The sequence below is a fragment of the Calidris pugnax genome, unplaced genomic scaffold (genome assembly GCF_001431845.1).
Source record: "Calidris pugnax isolate Ruff unplaced genomic scaffold, ASM143184v1 scaffold58, whole genome shotgun sequence".
Classification (NCBI taxonomy): domain Eukaryota; kingdom Metazoa; phylum Chordata; class Aves; order Charadriiformes; family Scolopacidae; genus Calidris; species Calidris pugnax.
The window spans coordinates 4377840-4403474 of NW_015090868.1; the positions used below are offsets into that span (position 1 = coordinate 4377840).

Below are 25635 nucleotides of genomic sequence, written 5' to 3' on the forward strand. Positions count from 1 at the left end.
ATTTTTGAAAATTTAGATAAAGAGTGCTTCCCTGGATGCTTTTTCTGCTCTATCTCTCTCTTATAACTGCCAAAGAGAACCTGCAACTGAAGAAAATGCTGCATTTTCATTCTTTTTGAGGTAATGATGGGTAAAGTGAAGAAACATGACAGGAATGTTCACAGACCTGGGAAGCTGTGGTTTGGTTCCCCTTTCTGGGCATACCTTTTTGCTAATTCTTTTTGAGGTAATGATGGGTAAAGTAAAGGAACATGACAGGAATGTTCACAGATCTGGCAAGCTGTGGTTCAGTTCCCCTTTCTGGGCATACCTTTTTGCTAACAGCAAAAAAAGAGAAATAGCTTTTACAGAACAAAATGTTCTTCTTACAAAAGGGGTTCAAGAACTGGTTTCAGGAGTAAGAGTTTTGGGAATGATGGGGAGAGGTAGGTTCTAGCTGGCAGAAGAGCTGGAGAGAAGAGTCTCCACTGGAGAGCACGCGGCCAGATTGCAGTACCTCACCTCTGTCAACACATACTGGACACTGTAGGGAAAACAAATGTGGTAGCATATAAAGCTCTTTTACTGCTCATTTAATTCACCTGGGTTTGTGGTTTCCATTCTTTTAATCTCCAAAATGTGAAGCAAATGGAAAAAAACCAGAAACAGGCAACTGAAAATAAAGAGGTATTTCCCTTGAACAAATATTACAAAAAAATATTACAGGCATTTTTTATTACATGTTGCTGGTAGCAATAATTATGTTCTTTATTAAATCATGACTGACAAAACATTTTCTTTGTTATTTCCTTGATTCTTATTCTTCACCTGTTGGATTATGTGATTTGTATCAAATGGTATGTATTCATTTTCAGCTCTTTGGGAGTTATTATGTTGTTCTGCCTAATGCCTGAACAAATAAACTGGCCTTTGTTCTGCTATCTTGTAAGAATAAAGACTACATTAGAAACACGTTTATACCTGTTGAGGTAATAAATGAATACAAACAGGCCAGGCCAGGCAGAAAAAAGAATTCTATTCCAAGCTGTACTCTCTTGTCTAGTAGCTATTTAAACTTGCCTTGCGAAAATAAAGGTTGTTTATTTGAGAACACTTCTACGACCATTTCGAATTCCAACACTTTCACGTGTTTTGCATGTGGACAAAAAGATTTATTACACAAAGAAAAGCCAGAGAAAGATGGTGGGAATTAAATACTGTATTTGCATGTTGCTAGCAGTATGCCAGATGCTTTTCAAACAGCAAGGCTATCAAAGTCCTTGTTCTGAAAAGCATTCAGTCCAAATAAACATATAAATGCATTCCAAGATGTACAAAGAAAGATTTGATCCTCCTTCATTTTATGATTTCCAAGAGAGAAAGGGAGTCAAATTTCACATCAGATTATGTCAAAGCACCCTAACTCGGCCGAAAGATTTCTAGTGTTTTCAGAAGTAAAGAGGATGGATTTATGCTGCAGCAAACAAAAAAAATACTGCAGATTTTACGAGCACAATCTGTACATGTTAAGAGTCTTTTTTGTGTGGTAAAGATCCAACTTTGCTGTACTTAAATCCTCCGTGTCTTTTATTTAAATTATGTGGAATATGATCTGTCTTGATACTCTTCAAGTACATGAGCTAATCTTTCCATTTTCCTATGAAAAACTAAGGGTGTTTTTACAATTTCTACATAATGTCATATACGGTTTTGCAAAGAATCAAATCCTTCTCCTCTTAGAGTAGAAAAAAAATTTGAAAATTATTACGGGAAATACTGTACTTCCAACATCTTTTTAAACTATTCCAAAACTTCCATCCTGTTATTAATGACCCATACCTACAGACTTACATGGAGAGTTACAAAGAAACCCATTTTAAATTCTGCAATAAAATTAGAGATAAAGATACGTAGCAGATTATCTGTTTTAATGTTGAATACTGAAAAAAAAAAATATATATATCTGTATATAAGTATATACATATATACATACACACTCATACATACACTGGTACACCTTCCTGTCAGATACAGAATTTAATTTGGTTAAACTGATTAAACAAGGTTCCAAATAAGCAACTGTAGGTCTGTTGGTCCATTAAGGCTAGAAATCTCTGGCAGCACATCTATTGATACAACACGAAAAAGATTGGATTATCTAGAATACCTGCTATTACCACAAAAAGCACAGACCTCAAAACCTCTATACCGCAGATTTTTGTCAGCTCCATTTTTACATGATCAAGTTCTTTTTAGCTGCCTGAATCCCATTTTTTTCTCTACTTAATTATCTGGTTTTTTATTGTTTAGGAGTAATCTGATTTAGTTTACTGAATGAGATTGTTTCCTGTGAACCTCTCCTTTTTTCCCCCAGTTATTCTGCACGTCCTCCCTCCTTATTCCATGCAATCCTTTCAAGGTTTCTTGCCACACTTTCAGTTTTGAAGGATGGAAATGGGAGGTTCTTCCTCTGGCCATGCAGGGAGTTATCATTGAGCTGACCTGTGTTCATATCAATGTAGTTATAAACTGACTGATAGATTGCCAAAAGTTAGTTTCAATTATGTTAAGCTTGACTGAAACTGGCTGCCAGGTTCAAAACCTGTATTTGGACAGAGGGAGAGAGACCGGGAGTGCAACCACAAAAGCAAAATTATTTTAGGAAGCAGGCAAATAAAAGTGCCCAAGTTTGGCTCAGATCCATGTCGTTTTTAAAATCTTCATTTGCATCTTTTCAACAGAAACGGATTAAGTTTCATCAGATAGCTTTCCAGAGATTCTTCCTCTGGCCATGCAGGGAGTTATCATTGAGCTGACCTGTGTTCATATCAATGTAGAAGAATCTCCATGCAGGGAGTTATTGAGCTGACCTGTGTTCATATCAATGTAGTTATAAACTGACTGATAGATTGCCAAAAGTTAGTTTCAATTATGTTAAGCTTGCCTGAAACTGGCTGCCAGGTTCAAAACCTGTATTTGGACAGAGGGAGAGAGACTGGGAGTGCAACCACAAAAGCAAAATTATTTTAGAAAGCAGGCAAATAAAAGTGCCCAAGTTTGGCTCAGATCCATGTGGTTTTTCAAATCTTCATTTGCATCTTCTCAACGGAAACAGATTAAGTTTCATCAGATAGCTTTCCAGAGAGTGCTCCTATCTTTTCCAAGGCAGCAAACACTAATCAGCAATTCTTGTTATTACTGGCTATTAGAGTCTGTTGTGGTGTGAAGCACAAAAGCCAGGGGTAAGCAGAGTCTCTGTTAGGATATTTCTTGTACATCTGCAGCTTGAGAAGGGGGAAGCCCAGGGAGGCATGACAAGGCCACAGGAAAAGAAGAAGATAATAGGCTTAGAAGCAGAACCATCCACGACAAGGCCACAGGAAAAGAAGATAATAGGCTTAGAAGCAGAACCATGTTGAAGTCACTGAGAAGGGCATTGGAATTTGGAGACTTGTGGAGACCAACAGTTATATAAAGAAAGTAAAGATTTATGGAGTCAAGCACTAAGAACCTCTAAAATGCCAGATTTTAGTTGCATATGAAATACTTCTGTCTGCACATGCAGTATGATAGCCGATGTTCAAAGCACAGCTTACATGAAAGTTAGTTGCAGATTTTGTTATTTAGCCTTTTGGTAAACTCAAAATGTCAATACATTAAAGTTGTTACCAAATGTTACCAAAAAAAAAGAAAAGCATAATGAAAAGCAAATATTACCAAGAAAAAGAAAAGCATAATTACTGACCATCAGAATGTTAGATTGAAATGACGTGACCAGCCCTAGAAATGCTTGAGCAACAACAGACAATCCACTACTGTACTCTGCATTCAATTGTTTCTAGCCTGGTAGCATCCCTTCTCTTCCTTCAGTTCCCTGCCTCCTTCTTCATACTTTTTATGTAAGCTGTGTACACGGCACATGCAAATAAATCAGAGGAATTTACAGGCAAGTCACTTCTAAAGCTTTGACAAAGAATGTATATTCCATCCACAGAGTAAACCAGCCCTACGCTTGGATTTAAATAGGATTTTGGTTGTGATATGTAAAATTAATTTTCATCTTTGAGACAAGACAGTGACAATACTGTTTTTTAAAAAGGTGACAGGATTTGTAGATGCTGGAAACACCAAAAATTCTTCATGTTGATGAAGATGTCCTTATGTCTAGTTGAACGCCTGCGTTTTAAAATAAATCCTGTACATATACTAGCACTAATATTTGTATCTACAGATTCATGGGCCAGATTGCCTTCTCATTTACATCTCATAAAACTCCTGGTTGCAGAGGAATTATTCCAGATTTATATATGCAGAGATGAGAAGCAAAAGATCTGCCCATCTGTTTTAATTTGGATTGATTTGCGAAAAGATTAACTAGATAAATCGTCTTAATAAAATACTTAAACGATATTAGGTTCAAAGTCTGCTGGTCTGACCTTCATGACCACGGATTTCAGGGAATACCACCACCCGTGCCAGGTGTACCAAACGATCCCGTTGTCCGTCTTTGCAGTGTAGGGGCCTTTGTAGTATAAACCGTTCAAGTTGGCAGAGTGACACCTGGTGGAAAAGCAAAGGAAAACATAAATAAGGTCCAAAAGTTGCAGCATTTCTAGCTCCTGTGCGCCTCAAAAATGTCGCCATGTTGGTAACAGCCCAGTTTGACAGCTCCAAAAATTTGCATTTGTGGATTTCAGTGCACCTGAACAGTGACTGTTTAATGAGGGCACAATTGCTCTGAGCTTCTTTGAAACAGAAGTTCCTTGAGTTTTGCCTGGTAACCTGTTTCTGTGGAGAATTATTCCAGAGTTGTTCAGGCCACGTGTGGCAGCAGGGCACACCCCAAGCAAAACCCTGGCAAAGAAACTCCATTCTACTTTTTGTGGTTCTGGAGTAGCCCCTCTTAAGTTTTGCAGTTACCCCACGTGGTGTTTCTCACGTGGTTTTTATGACACAGCCTGAAGACCACCATCAGTTTGGCTATTCAGCTGGGGACTTCTATTTACAAATAGATGAAATCTGACAGCTAATTAAACGTATGTATATCAATTCACTGGATCTGGCATTTTATTTGACTATGCTTCTTTTTTGGTTTTTGGTCCTTTTAACATACTGAAGCAGGAATGCTGTTACAGTTTATCAAATCCAGTAGTTCAAATAAACAAATAAACAAAAAACCCTTGCAAAACTCAAAGACTTGAATAGGTAGCAGCACAACTTGATACTCATTTGGTTTCTACAAGAAAGAAGTTTAGATCCTCATGCAACCGTACGGAGAGCAAAATGGTTGTTTCTTCTGCAGCACATTGTAATGAACCAGCTTGGTTTATCTGCCAATTCAGTATTTTGTTGTAAGTGCTGTTAATGTCTAGCTGTTGAACACCATGATGGATTTCAATAGCAGACTTCAGAAAATACGCAAATAGAAAACAGTCCAAATGAACCTTATGGATATTATTACTGGCAAATCTTAGTCTTGTTGGCTTTGCTTGCACTTCTTTAACAACACTTTTTGAGAACTGAAATAAAAACTGTAATAAAAGCCTCATAGGAAAATTCTCATACATACACGCTTATTCGTTGCTTACAATTTTCAAGCTCAGTTTTGGTAATGTGTTAGCTGAAAGATTATAAACTGCAGACATGAAAAGTGACCTTGTTTTTGAGAATGACAAACTTGTATCAGAGCTGACATAACCTTTTTAGCCATACAGATTCTGCGTTGAGCCAGCAATCTGTCTACTTTGAATCAAAACACAGATTTCATGAGAAGAATCATAATTGCTAAGAGATATCTAGATCTTTTACTTCCTTTGATGGAAGCCAGCAAAACATGATTTTGTCAACAGCAATATGTGCCAGTAACAACTCTTAATTAGTGCTGGGAGGCACTAATAGCAAAAATACACAGTATTCTGTAACAGGCTGCATGCTGTCTGAAGTAACTGGACATACTAAAGAAACAACTGGCATGTGATTATTGACACAATGTTCTGAAGCAACACTCATTATTCACAAGTCAATAAACACCTTAAAGTTAGCCTATGTTCCTCCTTCCTTTCTTTTTTAAAGTGAAAAACTGCACTGCAGTAGTTTCAAAAGTACAGTCAACTCTCAATTATCCGTGGACATTTTATCTGAATTATATGTTAACTTTATGACAGATGCAGAGAGATGGAGCTGGCTCCCTGAAGAACTGTTTGAATTCTGCCTGGGCTTACAGGCTCCAGTAGGTCCCCGCATGGATGTAGCTCTGCTGTCCCCAGGGTGACTGGAGAGGCAGGAAGGCCAAGTTTGTCAGATCTGTGGCCCCAACCTGATGCCAGACAGATCCCCTGGGATCACTCATGCCTGCTGTAACTGAAACTGGGAGTGCTGGGGAGGGAATAAGCTCTTCTTTCACTGGTTATGAACCTACTGACATTCACAAGGCCCTGGATGCAGGAATAACCTGGGTGTAGTACCAGAGTGAACCCAGCTCTGTGGATTTGCATCCAAGCTGGAAAATCCCTTCCAGAGCTTTGCTTACAAAATAATTCAGAGAGGCCATTTTTTCTGCACAAGTCCCAGACAACAAGGGCTGAGCTGGAGCAAGACCAGTGGCTTTAAACTAGATCTGCACGACTTCCACGTGGCCTCACTTGTGGCACGTCCCTTGGTATTCATATTATCTGGGCTCTTCTGTATTTCATTAGTCCAGATAGCACAGAGCTGGCTATAAAACATTCCTTCGTAGCTGGGAGCTCCTATATAAACCAGCCAAGAGCACTAATTCCTTCTGTGTTTGCTAATCTGTGCATGACAAATACGTGTCCTGAGTGCTTCCCTGTCCCTGCCAGTACTGTTCTTTCGGGTAGGATTTAAGGATACTGAAATTTTCTAGTATTTTGCAGCATTCCGTTTTATGTTAGGCTTAACCTAATAAAAGTCAGTAGCAGGGCAGTGGAATAACACTATTAGTAACTCATTTTCATTATCCAGATAGACTGTGACTTTAAGAGCATGAGCTATGCAGCCATAATAGGAAGTAGCCTGGTAGGAGTCAGCTATCTTTAGTAGTTATGTAGCACCAACTACAAGGTATTAATAACTGTCCCGTTCTGCCCTACAGCTACTTTTGCAAAGGGGTCATTCTTTTGTCCATACCAATCCAATATTAAAAAAATATATACAATTTTAAAAGACAAAAAATGTATTCAGTGGACTAAAAGTGAATGATGATTCACTCTTAATGAACCCCATGGCATGGTGTCAGAGTTTTATGCTACTTGAGGTCTAGATATTCCTCTAAATCCACAAAAGTTCTGATTTTATTGGAAAAGGATCTCCAGTACAGTTGGCTTTCCCTTTTATATCTTAGCTTTCGTGACAACTACAAAAAAAATTTTGTCTACATGTGATTTTCTTCCCTATGTCTCAAACATTCTGCTGACTCACAGAAAATATATTAAAGTGTATTAAAAAGACTAATTAATTATGAAACATCGAGTCAATAGCTACATTGTATCAGCTAAGGAGGTCACAGGCTACTTATGGAAACGGAGTTTGGAAAATGAGGAGTTAAAAACCAGAGACAAAGGATGACACAACAGAGAGGAACAATGGAGTTGATCCAGCCTGGCAGCTCTTGCCAAGCGAACTGAGATCACAGCGAGGGAGAAGTCTGCTTCCCTGAGTTGTATTTTAAGCCTCTCGATTACACAGCTAGACTGCATAGTTTCTCTTCACAGCTATATTTATCTAATTAATTACGGGAAAGAACTTCACTGCCCCAGACAGTGCTAAGGCTACCAGTTTTATCCTTTCTTTTTGAATGGGTATTTTGTATGCAAGTAGGATTTTAAAATTCTTTTACTGAACCCTATTTAAAAAAAATCTTCCTCCCGGACCAGCCAAGCTCACTGACAGAAACTGAGTGGACACATTCCCATCCTGATATAGAAGGAATAACAAGAGTGAGATGCTGTGAACTGAGGTGAAAAAAAATGAGCCTTAATAATCAAGCACTATCTTAACTTGTCAGATACTCCGCAGTACTGCCACATCTGGTGTGGTGCAAGGCAGGAGAAATGCAAGAATGAAGCACAACAGGGCTACATCTGCAAACTCCACATGACCTACTTGTGTAAAAACTGGTTACCTTAAAGGGGCAGAATTATCTTCTCCTTAGTGTCTGACAGCAAAGATGATGGAAGCCTATGGAAAACACCATTATCACAGACTCAGCGGTAGGTGCTGTCCCTCCTAAGGTGAGTCTCAGTCCTACCAGCACTGAGATCTCTGGTAGGGGTCAAGGACAGATAGAAAATATATAAAAAAATGCCAACCCTATCTTCTACCATAAGTTATTATTGCATGAACACACGTGAAGCAGAACAGTTGACAAAACTGATATGAAATTGGAATACCTGTTAAACCACCAGCCGGCCTTTTCCTCTTCGGCACAGTTCCCTTCATAGTTGTCATTATCCCTGTCTCTAGTACTGAATTTCATTCCCCGATGATCAGCCCACCATTGCACCTCGGGATGAAATCCACCCGTGAGGGAGTCACCCGCTGTACCAGAGTATTCACCACAGCTCATCTCGTAAGAATGCTAATGAAAAATGTGAAGAAAGGAAAAAAATAATATATAAATTCCAATATGTCTTTAATCTTTAGCGTGTCAGAGAGTGAAACCACAAAGAGGAAACTAATCTGTTCCATTTGCTACTATTTTTATGCTCAGAAATGTCATGCCACTTAAAAGCTGTGTACTAGATAATGAGCTTAGCAGTGGTAAAATTTGTCAATAGCCTTATGCATAAATGACATAATACAAACGTGATTAGAGTTAGCTTGCAGTGTGTATCAACAAATCAGAACATCATGTACCACTATTGTTGGAAATATCAACAAAAATAGAAAAACTGCTTTTATCCATGGCTGCTAAACCAAATGATTCACACATCTTACAGAGAGTGGGAAACGGATGTATCAATGTAAACCACTGTTATCACATATTTGAAAATTCCAAGCATTTTTAAGAAAGAAAATATGATAAGAAGTTTCTACACAAACATGTATGAAAATTAGGGAACCCGTACATTTATTGCCTGTCTACAGAATTCATATTGTCATTAAAACCTCTAGTCATTATTTAATGTTTTATTACCTCTTCACCTGCAACTCGGAATCTTGCATATTGTGCAAAACGCCGTTCTCCTTCAAAATCAGTTAGATCGATTCTTAAAGTATAGTTCCCTTAAGAAATAACAACACAAATTATTTTGGTTAAAACAGCCTACCTCCCTACTTTTCAGAACAGAGTATTATAGTAGAAGATTAAAATGCTAACTATGTTTTTATCATGAATCTTATCTCTATCATCACAGCATATTTTATGGGGTTTTATCTTCTTTCTTTATGCATGTTAAAGCATATCTTGCTATTCTTTGTCTTTATTCACCTGATTCAGCTTGGAAAATTTTAGAATTATTCCAATAAAGATATTCCAGTGTAGATTAAAAAAAAAAATAAAGAAAAATAAATGGCCTTATGGGCTTTATATTTTGGTAGGGTGTTTGAAATGAAAGGTAATGAAAGGATAGTGAAAATCAATCAATAAGCAGACACCCAGGAAAGTTAGATTTTTATACTCTGAAGATGAAACAGTTACACTAGGACCACATCCTAGTGGCATTGGTTTCCATATGAATTAGCTGACTGAGTCAATGGGTAAGTTGTGTACATGCAGCATTCTAGAGCAAAGCAGAAGTTACCTTAGACTGAGGGACTATTAGAAAGATGGAAATAGCTTTCTAAGACCAGCCTCATCAACAGGACAGGCCTCGATTTACCTCCGTGTGGCCTCTGCAGCCACATAAAGCCCTGGTTAACTGAATTGTTACATTGGTACATCACTGTTAGTGATGCTGACTGAGAAAAGGGTAAAAACAATTGTTTTGAGGTATCTTAAAACTCCTATCTATTCTTCCCTGTTTTGCAGGGCCTCCCTGCATGCCATCAGGCCCACAACAGTTTCGAACCTTTTGCTAGAAAACATATATTCAAGTGTGTTTTGCTCTGAAACTTGGAGAATTCCACATGGATTAAAAGCAGAACTCCGGATTTATGCTAACAAAAAGGGTAACACAAGATGGGCTGGAAAGAGTAAAGAAACAGAAACAACAGAAGGTTAATGTTACAGTACAAATCTTACCTTGATTAGTCAAATAATGAAGATTTTTATTTCCAAGCCAATATTCACCATTTGTCGAAACAAAATTTCCAAAGCCTTCTTCATAGTCAGTCCAGACTCTGAAAAGAGTATGAATTACTAATTTATCAAAAAAGCAAATTTGCTTGGATGCTCATTTTATCGTACAATTATAGATCACAGAATAATTCAAATTGGAAAGAACCTCAGAAGGTAGCCTAGTCCCATGCCCGTGTTACTAAACAAATATTTTAGACTTTATTCTCTTATTTACATTGTTGATCTTCACAGAATTATTTGTGTTTCTCACATGTGAAGGGCTGGATCCCACACTACACTGGTCACTGAATGCCAGTGTAAAGAGTAGCGCTAAGGGGTACATTCAAGGTGGTTTAAAATTAATGTATTTTAAGACCAGAAGAAAACCCATTAGCTCACTCAAATCTCTGGCATAGCACGATTTACCTGAAGTGAAAACATTTTTCCTGCCTAAATCCAGGGGATCTGAGTGTGTAGGTGTATCATAAGTACTGTTTCTTTATTTTTTAAAATTTTTTAATTACTTTTTAAATTGCTTTTTATCATTTTCTGTGATTTGATTAAGCTGTGACATTCCTGCAGCTGGATATATAATTTTGTAAATTGAGGTATTAGCTGGCTGTTTCTGGCTTTGTCTTACTTATTGATTCTAACAAGTTTTGAATTTGCACTGATGCTTAGTTTCAAGAATTAACGTGTATACTGAAAGTATTGAATATTTTCCCTGTCTGCAGTGGCTTTTAAACACATTCTCAGTGGTTTTGGTTTCATGACATGTTCTAATGGGGACAAAAATATGATCTATTTCCTTGATGAGAAGCAGCCAGCCTTCAACCAATGGCGAAAGTACCAGGCTGTGGATGGGCAGCCAAAAGAGGAAGCAGCCCCTGTGACTTCAGTCACTGGTAGTCTCTGGCAAGGAAGAAAAATGGGTGCTGTGTGTTGGCAACAATTGTCAATGGCTGCTGATTGCTCCTGTAGCTTGTCTGAACATATTTTATAAACTAAGAATAGCAAAGTTTCCTCGGCTGGACTGCAGTTTTTCATCCTTTCTGGGGATTGCTTCTTGATTTCATAAAGTTAGTTACAGTAATTGTAAACACAGGTAAGACACAAATCCACAGAAGGATGAAGATATGTGAAAAGCAAATTGGACAAAGTGAAGATTCTAAAAACCTTCTTGTTCCTTCTAATATCTGTAAATATTTGTGGGTTTTCATATTCACGTCTCACAGCACCAAAGATTTCACTTCTGGACATTTCTCCAAAGTGCTTGAGTCTTGGCAAAGGCGAGGAGGTTAGGTGTCCACAAATCAGTTTCTCACCCATCTTCTCTTTCTTGGAGGATACCAGAGCTTGGTCTGAGCTAATGTGTTTTCTTCTGAGCTTCAAATTGCTCTGTGGAGGATTCTTCTCATACTTGTTTGCTGATGGTATTGCAGTTCAAGCAGATTGCTTACATTTTTACTTTTTTAGATGTTTACTATTTGCAAAAGACAAGATAGTCCTCTACTGGTCATTAAGGGTTCTTACTCCAACAACTGTTAATGCATTTGACGTTGAAGTGTCCTGATGTAAAATGCATAAGCTGTCAGAAAAAGACTAGAAGAGATGTCTCCCAAAAGAGAGACAGAGCTAGAGGTGGTATCTCATCTGGACGTTGTCCCACAGAATAATCATTCCTCCCTTTTATTTAACAACTTCTTCATATAAGCTTTAACTTAGCTCCACCTGATTTAATGTTTCTTCACTTTGTTTCCAATTTTAATGCCTATGTCTACGTTTTTGGTTTTGGGGGTTTTTTTGGTTGTTTTTTTTTTAAGGTTGGACTCAATGATCTCAGAGGTCCCTTCCAACCATGGTGATTCTGTGATTCTGTGTAGTACCTACCTATCAAAATTCTGGCTGCCGTCAGAACGTCTCTGAAAAACAGTCCAGCCACCCCCTTCAGACATGTCACAGAAGGCGAGGAATTCAGTAGGACTCCGGAGAGGCTTCATCTTATAAAATCCACTTTGCTTATGGCCGTCATTGAAGATTTCTGCACAATCTGTTCATAAAACGTTCATCGGACAGTTTTTTTTAGTACTAAAATGACTGGCAAAATCAGAAATCAAGTCAATATCAGAAAGCAAGTCATGTCATATAAGTAAACATATTTTTATTACTTTTGCACATTTACTTGTATCTGTGTTGTTTTAAAACTTTATTGAGCTGTAATAATTTTGACATTTCTTTAAAATAATCTTTTTTCCACCATAAAATACTATCATTTTTGGTTTCATTTGACTAGCAAAATAATTCCTCTGGTTTAAGTGGTGTCACTTTTAATTTTCAAGGGTATAAACCACATTAGAATCCTGTTACAATCATATAAATTCTCTACATAGTAGAGAGTAGGTTACACAGTAACCTTTAAAAACAAACATGCAGTTCTATGTCCAGAAAGTCCACAGGAGAACTGCCAAAAACAAGAGTATGGAATCACCAGAGTTAGAAAAGGGAAACAATTTCTGGACCTGATATTCTTGTCCCTTGTAGCAAAGAGGTGCAAAAATGTAGAAGACTACCCTCAAAAAGTGCAATGTATGTGTAAAATGATACCATTTTGGCTTGTTGCCGCTTACAATCTGGTCTCCATTGGTGCTGATGACTAATCAGCGTTTGCAGCAATGACAAAACTCAGAGCTCGTGAAAGTATAACAGCAATGTAATTGTATAATCTTATCTTTTTTCCTCTAGGAGTTAAGAAATGAAAGGAGTTCTTTGTTTAGATGTAATCTACCATCAAGCAGCCATGCAGGAAAGACGTATAATTTTCAACATTTCTGTTTTTCCTGGCGAAGGTAGGGCTGATTAACTGCAAGATTTTCCCTGAAAAATTTATGAACGTGTTGGCTGAACTTCCAGGCCAGCTCGGAACTTTCTGAACTATTATATTTCTTCTCAGTGAAAGTGTCAGTGAAGATTAGACACAGAAAATAAACACTTTATACTGAGAAAAAATAGCTATGCCAGGATTTGAATAAACTCTAATAAAACACATGATTTAAATAACAGCTAAGTTGTCTTTCTAGAGAACGTTTGATTTGCTTATAGAAAATAGCTTTTCTTGTCCATCGTTTTGTTGGTAGGTTAGCAAAGCACTTCATCATATTTTAATTTTTAGCAGGTGTATATAGTGTGGAATTCTCCCTCACTATCTAACCCCAAATTATCCAGCTCTGTTCACACTAAAATGCTACAGCAGCTCGAATGAAATAATGCATTACCAACAGGGAAAAGCTAAGCTATAAGTAAAGCGAAAAAATAATCACCAGAAACTGGAACAACCTATATCCATTATTTAGAATCCCATTTTAAGATCAAAAACTGAGGCATATGCTAAGGAAGGACAAATACCTTTCAGCAAAATGTGGTTTTTAATCATGTTTTCCAGTTAGAAATGAGTCAGCCAAAAAAATAAAAAAAAGTATTCCAGGATGCTGAATACATAAATAAACATACAGATAAAATTTAAAGTCAAGCTTACAACTGCTTTTAATTTAATTTCAATGGTGCTTTATTGTATTTGATGCCTTGTTATATGTTGTGATTTCTTCCAGCAGCATAAACACTACAGGTATATTCAAACAAAGCTATTAAAAATCTTGGAAGTTTAGACTCTCTAGCACTGGACAACTGGAAACAAGCATCATCCGAGAATCAGACCCCTAAATTGTATTTTCCATCCAACTCTCAGTTTGGATGGTGTTTTATTATTTTAAGAGTTTGGGCCTCACTCCAGCAGCTACGGGCTAACACACTCAGCCTTCTTCCACTGCAGAGGGACAGGATCCCCACCAGAATGCTGGTGAGATTACAAAAACAACTTTAAACCAGTATTTCAGAGGCTGTGATGTCCTGAGCTGAACTTAACTCAGTCAAAATGGTGCAACAAACTGAATATTATTAAAGTGAGATGCAGATGTCATTATGCCAGGCTTATGTGTATAAATATGGATGTCTCAGGGACTTGGGACAGAGTTGGTGTATACTTGGAGCCCTGTCAATGTGAACTGACCCTGTGGGCTAGAAATTGTTGAGATTAGTCAAAGAAGCGTGTTTAGAAATCTGTAGCTGTTTATTAACATTTTGTAAATGTCTATTATTGTCTTTTATCTGTTGTATTGCTGACATTTATTCTGATTTTACTGTTCATTTATTGTTTTTTTAATTATGTGCTATTAATAAATCAATAAACCCTTTCAATCCTGATTTGATTTATACTGTGTAACACTAACAATTTTTGCCTGCAGAGGCAGGCCTAGGTTAAAACTGAACACTGTGTTTTAAACAAACAATTTTCTATGAGCTTTTAAAACAATGAGTCAATAGGCCCAATTGTGCTAAAGCTTCTGGGTGTCTTTACAATGAAAGGAAATCAAAAGAATAGCTTCATTTCTAACCTGAATACTGTCTTTTTCCTCCCAAGTCAATGACACTGTTTTCATCTCCTCTGTCACTGTACTGAATCTCTTTCTTCTCTAAAAGCTGTATAATTTTTAACTGCTGCTGTTTCACACGATGTTCCAGAAGCCTCACCTGGCCCTGAAGTCGTATCTGCTCTTGAAAACAGTTCTGTAGATCCTAGAGAGGAAAACATATCTTGTGGTAAAATCAACATTTTTGTGTTGCATTTAACATGTGACACAAGAAACCAACCAAACAACCCATAAATAAAATTTAACTTGAATAAAACATTTTGGTCACAATTTCCTACAGACACTATGTTGACTTCTTCTTGCTACTTCTAGTTAAATTATTTTGTAAATTGCAGAGTGTTCCAGAATATACATGTGTTTCAAGGAGTCCTTCTCTTTAATGGCAATAACCACCAGCTCTCACTGCAAACAGGCAGAGAGGACGTCAGGGAAAAGCAGGATACTACAGGCCTTATCATAAAGATTGCTTATTCTATATCACCTGCCATGTACAGAGCTTTATTATCCAGTGAGGTCTGCTATTAACATTGTGAAAGCTCTAAAATTCCAGAGTTTTAAGGAAACACAGTCCACACTGATACACATAGTGCATTTATCAAATGCTTTTAGATTACACACTTCTTATAATAAGACTCTTAACATTGCCAAGATAAATATTGTAAAGTTTCAAGCTCATTTTTGGCATGCTAAAATAAGCAGTCCCTAAGAAGCTGCGCATATGCATGAAAAAGAAAAGCTAAAAACTTCAAGTCAATATTGTGAGGTGACTTGGACACTTAACTTTGCCAAGCAGAGTGGGTGAGAAATGCAGTGATTCTGATCCGGTGATACCAAGGGCTCATTTCACCCTGGTGCAAATAGGGATATGTGACAAGAGAGCTGGAATAACTTTTCCAAATTCTGACATGCTGAATGTACGCAGAGCAATAAATAATTGGGTTTAGATTAATGGCTATGGTAAAATAGCCAAAGTGAACAGAACCAAATCTAGCGAGCTTAAATTAAAACAGCCTGGACGGTTTGAAATAGATACTAAAGAAATTTGATTTCAACATGGGGAAAAAAAGCCTTTGGGGTTTTATGATACATTTTACCAACGTGACATGAGGTTTTTGCATCAGTAATATCGTGTCTGCAATTTTATACGAGCAAACACGAGTTTAGTAGCTATGGTGCTTGCACGAGAAGACAACTAGCACTGTAAAGGCAAAACCAGAGGGCAACCTTTTGGAAATCTGATATGCAAGATCGAATACGCGGTGGTTCTAAATTGGGGCAGCCTTATTCACAGGGCAACAGTATTTACATAAGCTAAGGATGTAGACCTGTAACAGTTGCTGATATCATATGGAAGAGCTGATACCTTAGAACATTGCCCTCTTACAGTGAACTACAGAGAGATCCAAGTAGCACACTGATGTGCACCTCCAGTGGCATCCACATACTTCACTTTGGATCAGGTTCAGGCTTCACCTATTTTCCATGAACACTCCCACCAAAATGTTTCTTGCCACTTTCTTGCTGCAGTGATTATTTTTTTTTTTTCCTTCTATCTGAAAAGCTGATACCATTCTGTAAGTTCCTATTGCAGCACAAACACAGTTCTGGTTAGATTGACTTCCTTGCAGTACCATTCACCACAACTCCAAGAATAGACTTGCTGAATTAAATTAACAGTATTAATTAGAATCCGCATGTTATGACTCTAACAGATTTTTTTTCATAATTAATTTGTGGTACTAGTTAAAAAGCAGAGGAACTTCTGCAACTGTCAAGGAACATTCATATAAGTCATGTCATGACTACGACCTGTTATTTCTGATAGGAAAGTGTTGCAAGCCCCTTTGCTTTTTGACCAGAAAGGATGCAATTCACTTTCAAAACTTACAAACATTTCAACACTGAAAAAAATGGATAATCAGACTTTGCAGAACAATCCTGAAGGCAGGCCTCTGCTTTAAGTATTTCTGAATTAATTCATGCTCAACTGCAATCTGATATATATGGTTATATATATTAAAGAATGGGGAATATACATGTTGGCAGGGCCGGGCAGTTGGTCAGTCACCCTCTATGGCTTTGGGCTGCCCTGACAGCCGCTGTGTCTGCAGCCCCCAGCTGCCTGCTGGCTGCCAGGTCCTGAGAAGCCATGCAGATGTTAGACCACAAGGAGGAGCCGTACAGTAAGAGCCATGTTTACCAAAGGCTTTTTTAGAAGAGTAAACAAAGCAGCCAATGACCTCATATCCCTAGAGTCCTATCTTATTTGAAAATACTCCCTTGGAAATTTTTTTCAGTTGTTGATAGCTATACAAGATCCCTAGCACACCCTCCTTTTTTTCAAGCATGAAATGAGAGAAGAAAATACTTAAAATACATCCACATACAGAGGCGAACTTGCTACAGTGGCTTAGAGGGATGTTATTTGAGCATAAACCCTGGTTCATGTGTGAAATATTGTGTATTACAAAGAAAGGATGTGCTATTATGCAGTCTTTCTAGGGTGGTTGTCTCAACTTGTATCTGCAGCTTCATATAAACCCTTCACAAAAACTGGGTTAAATTGGGAAATTCAGAAGAGGCTCCCTTGGCAGGTCTCTGCAAAGTCTCACACTAGTTCTGAGTACATACAGAAAATTGTGGAGAACCAGAAAGCTGCATAGGTGGGTTGAGAAAGAGTGAATAAATAATGAAAAATATTTCCAGGCTCACCCTGACAAGCAAATGCTAACTGTAGAAGTAAAGCTGTCAAAAAAGCCATGTCAACAGTCAGACCAAATACTGATCCTAATCATATTAAGAGTGATAAAGGAGCCACCATGCCACACGTACCAGTCCTACTGCAGCCTTTATTTATTGAGAAGGTTGTCCTGTATCAGTCTTTCAGTACTGGCAACTTTGGAGAACATCGTAAAATACCTTAGAAAAGACCTGGGAGATCCTGGAAATGGTGGACCCTATCACCAGGCTCTTGGAATTTCATAGGGGAGACCTGAAGGTGGGCTGAGTCTTTAACATGTGGCAAGGTCTGGGCCACAAAGAGCTACTTTCAGTTCTGGAGAGAGCACAACCCTGCACATTTGAGGAGAGGCAGCTACAGGCAGCCAAGTGCATTTCTTCCAGGTGTAGTGAAAATGCATCAGACACTCCACCTATTCATACTGCTAAAAGGCATTCTCCTGCCATGATTAAATTATACAGCAAAAGCACAGAACTTTGCAAAAAATATTACTGTACCTTAGAAAACTTGGTATCTAAGTTCAGTATGGCACTACTTCCTACACCACCATAAAAGGTCCTTTCCTTTAAATCAAATAATCACAAGTCTGCAACAGGCTATGTCTCTAAGTGTTATTCTTAACTTTGCATTTTAAAGTGATCTTTTCTTTTTGTTGACTTAAAAATTTGGAACTAATTCATGAAAATGAAAAACTAACACTGAGCTGATTCTCATCTGCTGTGCAGACAAGACACTCATTATGGGGTGAGCAGTAACAGAAGTGCTTTACATGTAGCAATTTCCTATGAAAAGGATTTAAGCTCACAGTGCTGGTAAATAGTAAGCGTCAGCCAAGAAATCACCAGCCACACTGAATAACTACACTGTAAGAAAGAAATGACTGAGCAGAAACAAGAGCTTTGAAAGCAACCTTCATATGAAAAGTACTGGTTTTTGATACTTTGCTTTCTCTCCCTGACTCCAGCCTTCTCATTGACGTCTCTTTCTGCCAACTCCAGACAAATCCCATTACACTTTGCTGCTGGACAGCAAAAATACAATTCTAGTATCTGCAATTCCACACCTGTTTTTCCCATGGGACAATCATAAGTTAGCTGTGTAACTTCAGGGTGGATCAATGTGGCTTTTAGATCTGCAGGTTACCAGACTGTTCTCTTACTGTACTGCTGCACGTTTTTTATGGGATTACTCTTTTAAAATCCTTGGAGATAAACCAGTGCACTTCTAGAGTAATATAGAAGCAAAATGTAACTTAGTGTTGTATGAGTCAGCAGCTATAACATATTGCTATTCCTTTTGTTATGGTTTAACCAAAGTTGAACTATTACAATTGAGTAATACTCAAAATATTGAAAATACTCAAAATACTGAAAGACTGAAAAAAGTATGAATTTGAGTGGTGCTGTCTCCAGTGGACAGTGGTGCCCACTGGTTGAAACCAGACTGAAAATAACCTGTTGTGTTTGTTTCAGTGAAGCAACTGTTTGTACTACACGTTGAGAAGCAATTACTTAACAACTGCTGACAGCTCTGCTCTTGGACGTGTGGTCCCACATTTAACCAGCTGCTGCAATTAACGTGCATTCACTGGCTTTATTTCGTTATTCTGTGAATTATTTAGCAGCTCGTGAGCTTCCGTTAAAACTGACGCTATGAATTAGACTCAGAATACATTATGAAAACTATAAAAATACACAGTTTTCACTTACGATGTAATTTCCTATATTTTTAGAAATTTTCAGAATGTTCCCACTTTTTAGTTACAGGGCCAGCTAAAGCCCATAGTATTCCAAATGAAAAATCAAAAGAAAGCAAATGCATTTCACTTTAATGCCTTTTTTTAAATTAGGCTTCTATAAGAATTAGTAATTATTTCTCTCTACAGAGCAGAAGTGATTACAGAGTCAGGTGCTTCCTATTCTGCACCTATAGAGCTACTCATCTGAACAAAAGGCTTCCATAAGACAATGTAAGCCACAAACGATGATGCTCACCTAGATGTAAATTCATCAACCACTTCCACCTAAGCAATTATGAATCAACAACTCAATCTCCCAGGTCCCTGCTAGTTAGGACCTGAATATCAAACTAGGAAGGACAGCCAAGACAGGCAGTACAGGACCGGTGAGGTGAGATGTATTTTAAGCAGTGGAGTAAGTGCGATTGTGTTAGGGTTTTTGTTGGAGAGGCAGAAGGTTTTGGGAGCAAGAAGTGAAGGAGATTTGGTCATTGTTTCTGAGTGTGAATTATAAGAAAACAACATGGGAACAAGTAAGAATATGAAGCTGTGGATCTTATTTGAGAAGAATTTGTATGGCAAGTGGGCAAGGTAAAAAAAAGATAGAAACATTCTTCATCCCAAGTGTCAATGACCAGAAATACTACTGCTGAAGCCACCGCTGTAGGAGTTCCAGGATTTCCTCTCTGTAAGTATGCTGCTCAAAACTCAAGGTGTTACTCTGAGTTAGCATTACCCCTGAAGGGGAGCATAACTGTCTTGTGTGCCTTCTGTACAATGTGCCTGTTAATGCATCATACAATACCTTTTTTAGCAAAGATGTTCTATCATCACCTCCTATTTTGTGTCGGATCCAGTAACAAACTGACTAGATTACTTTCTTCAGTGCTATTAGCCAGTCATTGTCTTCTACTGTATATTTGTGCATTTGTGTCCTCTTTCTTTACCTAAATCTTCTCCCCACTGAACATTGTTTGAGGTTATTTTCCCACTCTTTCAGTTTTGTTCTGAATTCTAATCTTTTCCATCAAAGGTTCTGCCTTCCCATGCAGCTGAGATACACTGCAAGTGCTCTGGAGGACAAGGAATGAAATATTTAGAAGAAAGTCTATAGGCAAATTTAATTACTGGAACTTACAGAGCTGCCAATGGCATCCATCAAGCTAGTGGCAAGGACAAAATCAATCATTATCAAAATCTTCATTCTTTGGAAGCTGTGAAGTAGAGGAACAAAGGAAATACTAGTTAACTTAAGCATTAAAACTAAATATTTACACCTGACATTAAATTAAATCAAAATAATCTATTTAGCTAGAATTATTTTCTTACATATTGCAAATATAATGTGTATTTAGGCTTCATTACATTACAACTATTCAAGATTCAAACTCACGCATTCCACTGTGAAACAAGACAAAAGCAAAATAGCATTTTAAAATGCTCTGAAAAGCAGGGCAATATTCCTTGTTGGTCCTTTAAAGTTGGGAGAAAGCTCTCTGTTGTAGTCAAGTAACTAAAATCCGAATTGGGCTAGTTGACCTTGAACTAAAAATTTGTGCAATTTCTGTGTGCCAGAAAAGAGAATTTTACTGTTATAGAATAATTTTTGGGAAAAATGCGTAATAGTTATCAGTTTTTATTTGAACAGTGTCAAGGATGGTATCTTTCGACTGATAGCTATGCATATTTTGTACTGCATGACCCACAACTTTTTAAATCCCATTGTTTCATATGAAAAATATTTTATATGCCAAAAGAATCACCACTGTATCTCACTGCCTTGCAAACATTACCTGATATAACTTCACCATTTTCTGTAAGGTAGATGTGTGCTTTTCAGCTCAGAGATGAGAAATCAAGGCCTCCAATTACTAAAATATTTAGATAGATTATACATGAACCAATTCTAAATCGCTCAGTTAAACTGCTGCAAGCAATCAACTAAGGAATGCTTCTTTTTTTGTTTTTTTAAACTGAAAATGTTTTTATTTTCCATATTCTAATGCCTGTTCAAACCGAAATATGTGTCCACTCTGCTTTTTCTACTTCTAAAACTAAATCAGCTAACTACATGTTAAAACATTTGTGGTTAGACAAAGCATAAGACCTATAATAGAGATTAATGATTCAATGTCAGCATCTGCTTATTGAAACACCAACTTCATGGAAATTTCCTCTCATGTTTCTACAGGAATTAATATAAAACACCGGTGGAATTTTGGCAGAGCGTGCTTTTTACTGTTCAAAGATAAGCAAGGTGCTTACGTGAAGTATGTTTTTAAGTTTTTGTAAAAGTGGACAAGTCCAACTTTATTTTCACCAATCTCTGAAAACCTCATGCATGAGTACAAATCACAGCCCAGCCAAACTTCAGGCTTTCAACACCCACCTATAACATACTTAGGATGCTTTATTTAAATCAGTTTTTTAGTAAGCAATGTTTTTTTCTGGTTTGAAAGCATCATATTTGAGTGTATAGAGTTGTGAAGCCCTAGTATATCTGTGTAAAGCTCATTATACCTCTACTTGCACTGAACTGATGCAGACACAAGGTGTTGAGGGTGCTCTGTACCCATTAACTCATGTTACAGACAGCTCAGAAGGGTTTTTTAAGCATTTTGGACATATGCAGCACCTACCATTAAGCTGTAAAGCGTTATACTAAGCTGATGTCAATCTCTAAGGACTCCAAACAAATCCATTAAAAATCATCTACAAAATATTTCTTGAGTGTGAAAAACTTAGGCTAAGTTATTTCTATGCCATAAAATTTCTGAATTTTAAGTTGTAAATTGTTTTTCATGCTAATCAAATAAAAGTTACATAATTTGAATTAGAAGCTTGACCATAATTCAATGTAGCAAGTTCTGCTGCTGTTTAAAGCGGTGAATTCTATGAATTTTGGGCTTAAAAAAGGGAGGCAGGGGAGGGAGAATCTGCAAGAATCGCCTGGCATTGAATTCTGTTAATTTAGACTTCAGAGATTTCTGCTGTGATAAAATAAACACTTTCATCTTACGACAGTAGTAATTATGACTATTGCAGCCTGTACTGTTTTGAAAGCAGCTGTTGCCATCTGTTGCAATGACACCATCTGTGAGAGGAGTGGCCAAAGAGTAAATCAGTTATCTGGACAACCTGCAAATGATCGATCTCTGATAATTGCTGTCCTGACTCCATGCATATCTTAAATATTTTTTCTAGGAGAGAAGGAACTATATTTTTTTTTCACTGGAAGGCCATATTTAACTGTTATGCTTCATTCTCTGTTATTTTCATTATAAAAGCACACTGTTCTCCCTCATGTTAATTTTCAAACTGTTCTATCATGATTTCACTGACTGAATGCCTGAATACTGCAATCAATCTTAAAAGGGCTACACTGCTTTACAACTACAGTATTCTTATTTTTAAAAAAAAACTTATAAACTATCAAGTTAAACTTACATACTGCTCACAGAAACTTATATTAGTAAAAAAAAATAAAAAATAGAAGACTAAGAGGCAGAATCAGAGCAGATCATGTCCCTCACAGCACGTGTGAGCTGCTACAAGCAAGCTGCACAAAAGGAACGAAGAGCTGAGGAGTGTAGAGGGTGTGCAGTTGGTTTGGTTTGTCAGCTCCAGATGAAGTCACCTTTCTATTTAAAGGATGCCTCTTTCTAAAGCATGTTCCTGATATGGGGAACTTCATAAGGGCTGCACTTGGAAGACAACTTTGCATCTATCAGCCTTAGCACCGAACCAAGATATGCTCAAAAGACATACTTATTTATAGGAATAGTCTCATAGATAAACTTCTATATGTGATGATTTAAATACATTGCTCAAGATATTTTAATCCTGGAGTTTCATTTTTGAGATAGGAAGTTAGACAGTAAGCCCAAGATGGATTGTTGATCCTGTAGTCATTCACAATGTGAGCTCAGCATGAAGGTAAGAGAATTACGAGGTGTATAAAGAGGGAGCAACTGAGAGCTCCATTTGGTAAACCTGTCAGTCAGAAACAGGGAAGACACTGAAACAGAAGAGGACACAGGAAAATAATCCCACAGAGTGGACCTGAAATAGGCACAAGGGTTGTGGGGAACAAAATCTTTGGGCTGTTGTCCTCCCAGAAAAGGAGAAAGGTCAAGAAGACTAGAAAGAGATGGGAAAACTCAAGCTCTGAGAGGAAATGTCTGACCCAATGGTATTTCTCTGCTGCTGTCGCTCTCACAGGAGATCCACTGCCAGCCCTACAGTGACAGGAAAAGGGTTAATAGGGTCAAGCTCCATATGTGTTCAAAGTGATTTGCATACACTAACTGAATCATTAGCTTCAGTCTTGGAATTAACATGGCTAACAGTTTTTCACATCTCTACGAAAAGTTTCAGAAAGACTGTATTAGTAAGAGTTCTCTGGAAGTGTACATCCATGCTCTTTGGAAATGTATAAAGCTAGAGTTCTGTTTAAGGGAAGCTTAAAACCTTTCTCTAGGAAGGCTGCTTTGAAGTCAGTTTCTTAAACTCATTTAAATATTTAAATATTTACCCTGGTTGTAATACAATTATTTAAAATGCATTATCCAGAAATGGACATGGAGGGTAAAATAATAAAAAATGTAGGGAGAGAATACAACCACTGATAAACATTCACACACAATGAAATAAAAACATCCACTCCAAAAACACTGCAAAAAAAATTACAGATCTTAATCCACGTCACAGATGAAAACAATTCCATAATTTAGCAAATATTTTTGTGTTGATGCTAGTGAATCCAAAGAGGTGGTAAGTGCTGAGAGACATCCAAGGCTTTTGTTATAACACTGGTGTTGGTTCAACAGAAACAAAAAACCCCTACAAATTTGTGTGGGGTGATCCCTTTCCAGGAAAATCTTAATCTCATACAATAGACATGTAGATTAATTATCACGTCATGAGAGAGTGAGAAGAAGTTAGTGTAACATTTTCAAGTTGAAAACACAAGCCCTTAACAGTTTGCTGAAAAAAATGAATCACCTTCTGCTTTAATAAAATTGAAGTTTAAGGGCAACTCTTGTGAAACCTTGAACTATATCCATATGAGGTTACCCAATAACTATTCAAAGATTACACCTGGAATGTGCATTTCCACAGCTGTGCAGAAAGACTTCTCCAAAGCTATGGAATAAACATTCTAGAAAGGTACCTTTTTCCTTCTCTCTGCCTGGGCCTTCTTTACAGGTTACTCAGACAATCAATCCTATGTTCAAATTTCCCCTAAATTTACTGTCTTTCCAAGTATGTCAATAACAAGTTCCTAAACCTATTTAACGACATTAGAGAAACTCTGTGCTATGAACATTTTGAATTGTCAGCCTGTTTTCTTGTTTTTGAATTCTGGAGATGGCAAGCTAGATGGAACTCAGATGCCTGTTTGTACAGTGCCAATAAGAGTTGCATTGCTAATAAATACAATAAAAATAAGAGAGAATCTGCCAAAAGGACAGATAATGACTTGAAACATTATTATTTGCTTTCTTAAAATTCAAACTGATGTTAATGATTAAACTCGTGCACAAATTTTGCTTCATTAGGTACTGTTACAAAAATTGCCCCTTTTTCCTCATATGAAAAATGGACAGTAATTCATTATTTGATCCACTTTTAGCCTTTAAGAGCAGCCTTGTTCATACAGCCATACATTTTCATAAGTTTAGAAACTACAGATTTGAATATGAGGTTTATTAACTAACTAGATATTGTAGCAAAATAGCTATATCCTGCTAAAACATTCATACATCATTAGCAATATTGCACCAATTATACGGCCTTCAAAAACATATTCCTTTCAAACCATAACTATAGCAATTGCCCCAGATTCTTCCTTCTTCCCTCACAGGTACCTAAAATGTTTACCTTTACCCTCTGGACAGAACTCAAAGTTGTTAAATCTTCTTAAGCTGATGCAAAGAATTCCAGAGCCCTTCCCAGGCTGCGATTGTTTTTGCTATTAAATTCTGTAGAGTTGAGGCTTACATCTGCTATGAGTCACTGGGCAGGAATGTTACTGAGAAGTTGTAGTTATCAAGACTAAATTGCAACATAAGAAGGAGAAGGCGGTAGTTGTGTGCCTAACACAACAGTTCTGAAATAAAAATAGACCAAAAATAACAAAGGATCATCCAGTCCCTTTCACTGCTCTGATCCAGGAAATTGCTCTCAGCATCATATTCCACTATATACTCCAGAGATTTCCTGAATCAGAGCCTAAATCTCTTAGGCTTCAGAGGTATAGGGAGAGCATGACTGACTCCACTGATTTAGAAATAAAAAATAATTGCTTAGACTAGAAGTTACATGTTAGATGAGATGAACTAAAAAGACATCTGCTAAAAAAAAAACCACAACCAAAACAACAACAAAGTAACAAACACTAAAGGGAACAAGAAAAAAAGGACGAAGAATCTTGCTTGATATAAGCCAGTATTTT

The 25635-nt window shown here is 37.3% G+C and overlaps 1 protein-coding gene across 3 annotated transcripts in view; it reads right to left on the bottom strand.

The window, feature by feature from the left end:
• FGL1 (fibrinogen like 1) overlaps nt 1-25198 on the bottom strand; it is a 71699-nt gene extending 46501 nt beyond the window's left edge. The window contains exons 1-8 of one of the 3 annotated variants that reach the window (XR_001412449.1): nt 25062-25198; nt 20317-20392; nt 14665-14845; nt 12107-12266; nt 10181-10278; nt 9134-9222; nt 8388-8575; nt 4416-4539 (exon numbers count right to left, since the gene is read on the bottom strand). Coding sequence is in view for 2 of the 3 variants with exons in the window: in XM_014945560.1 (XP_014801046.1) it covers nt 4380-4539; nt 8388-8575; nt 9134-9222; nt 10181-10278; nt 12107-12266; nt 14665-14845; nt 20317-20382 (942 nt within the window). In the remaining variant the exon portion in view is untranslated. Of the gene's footprint in view, nt 1-3348; nt 4540-8387; nt 8576-9133; nt 9223-10180; nt 10279-12106; nt 12267-14664; nt 14846-20316; nt 20393-25061 lie in introns of those variants that run through there. The other 2 variants (XM_014945560.1, XM_014945561.1) reach the window with 2 other exon arrangements.
• Nucleotides 25199-25635: the final 437 nt, after the last annotated feature.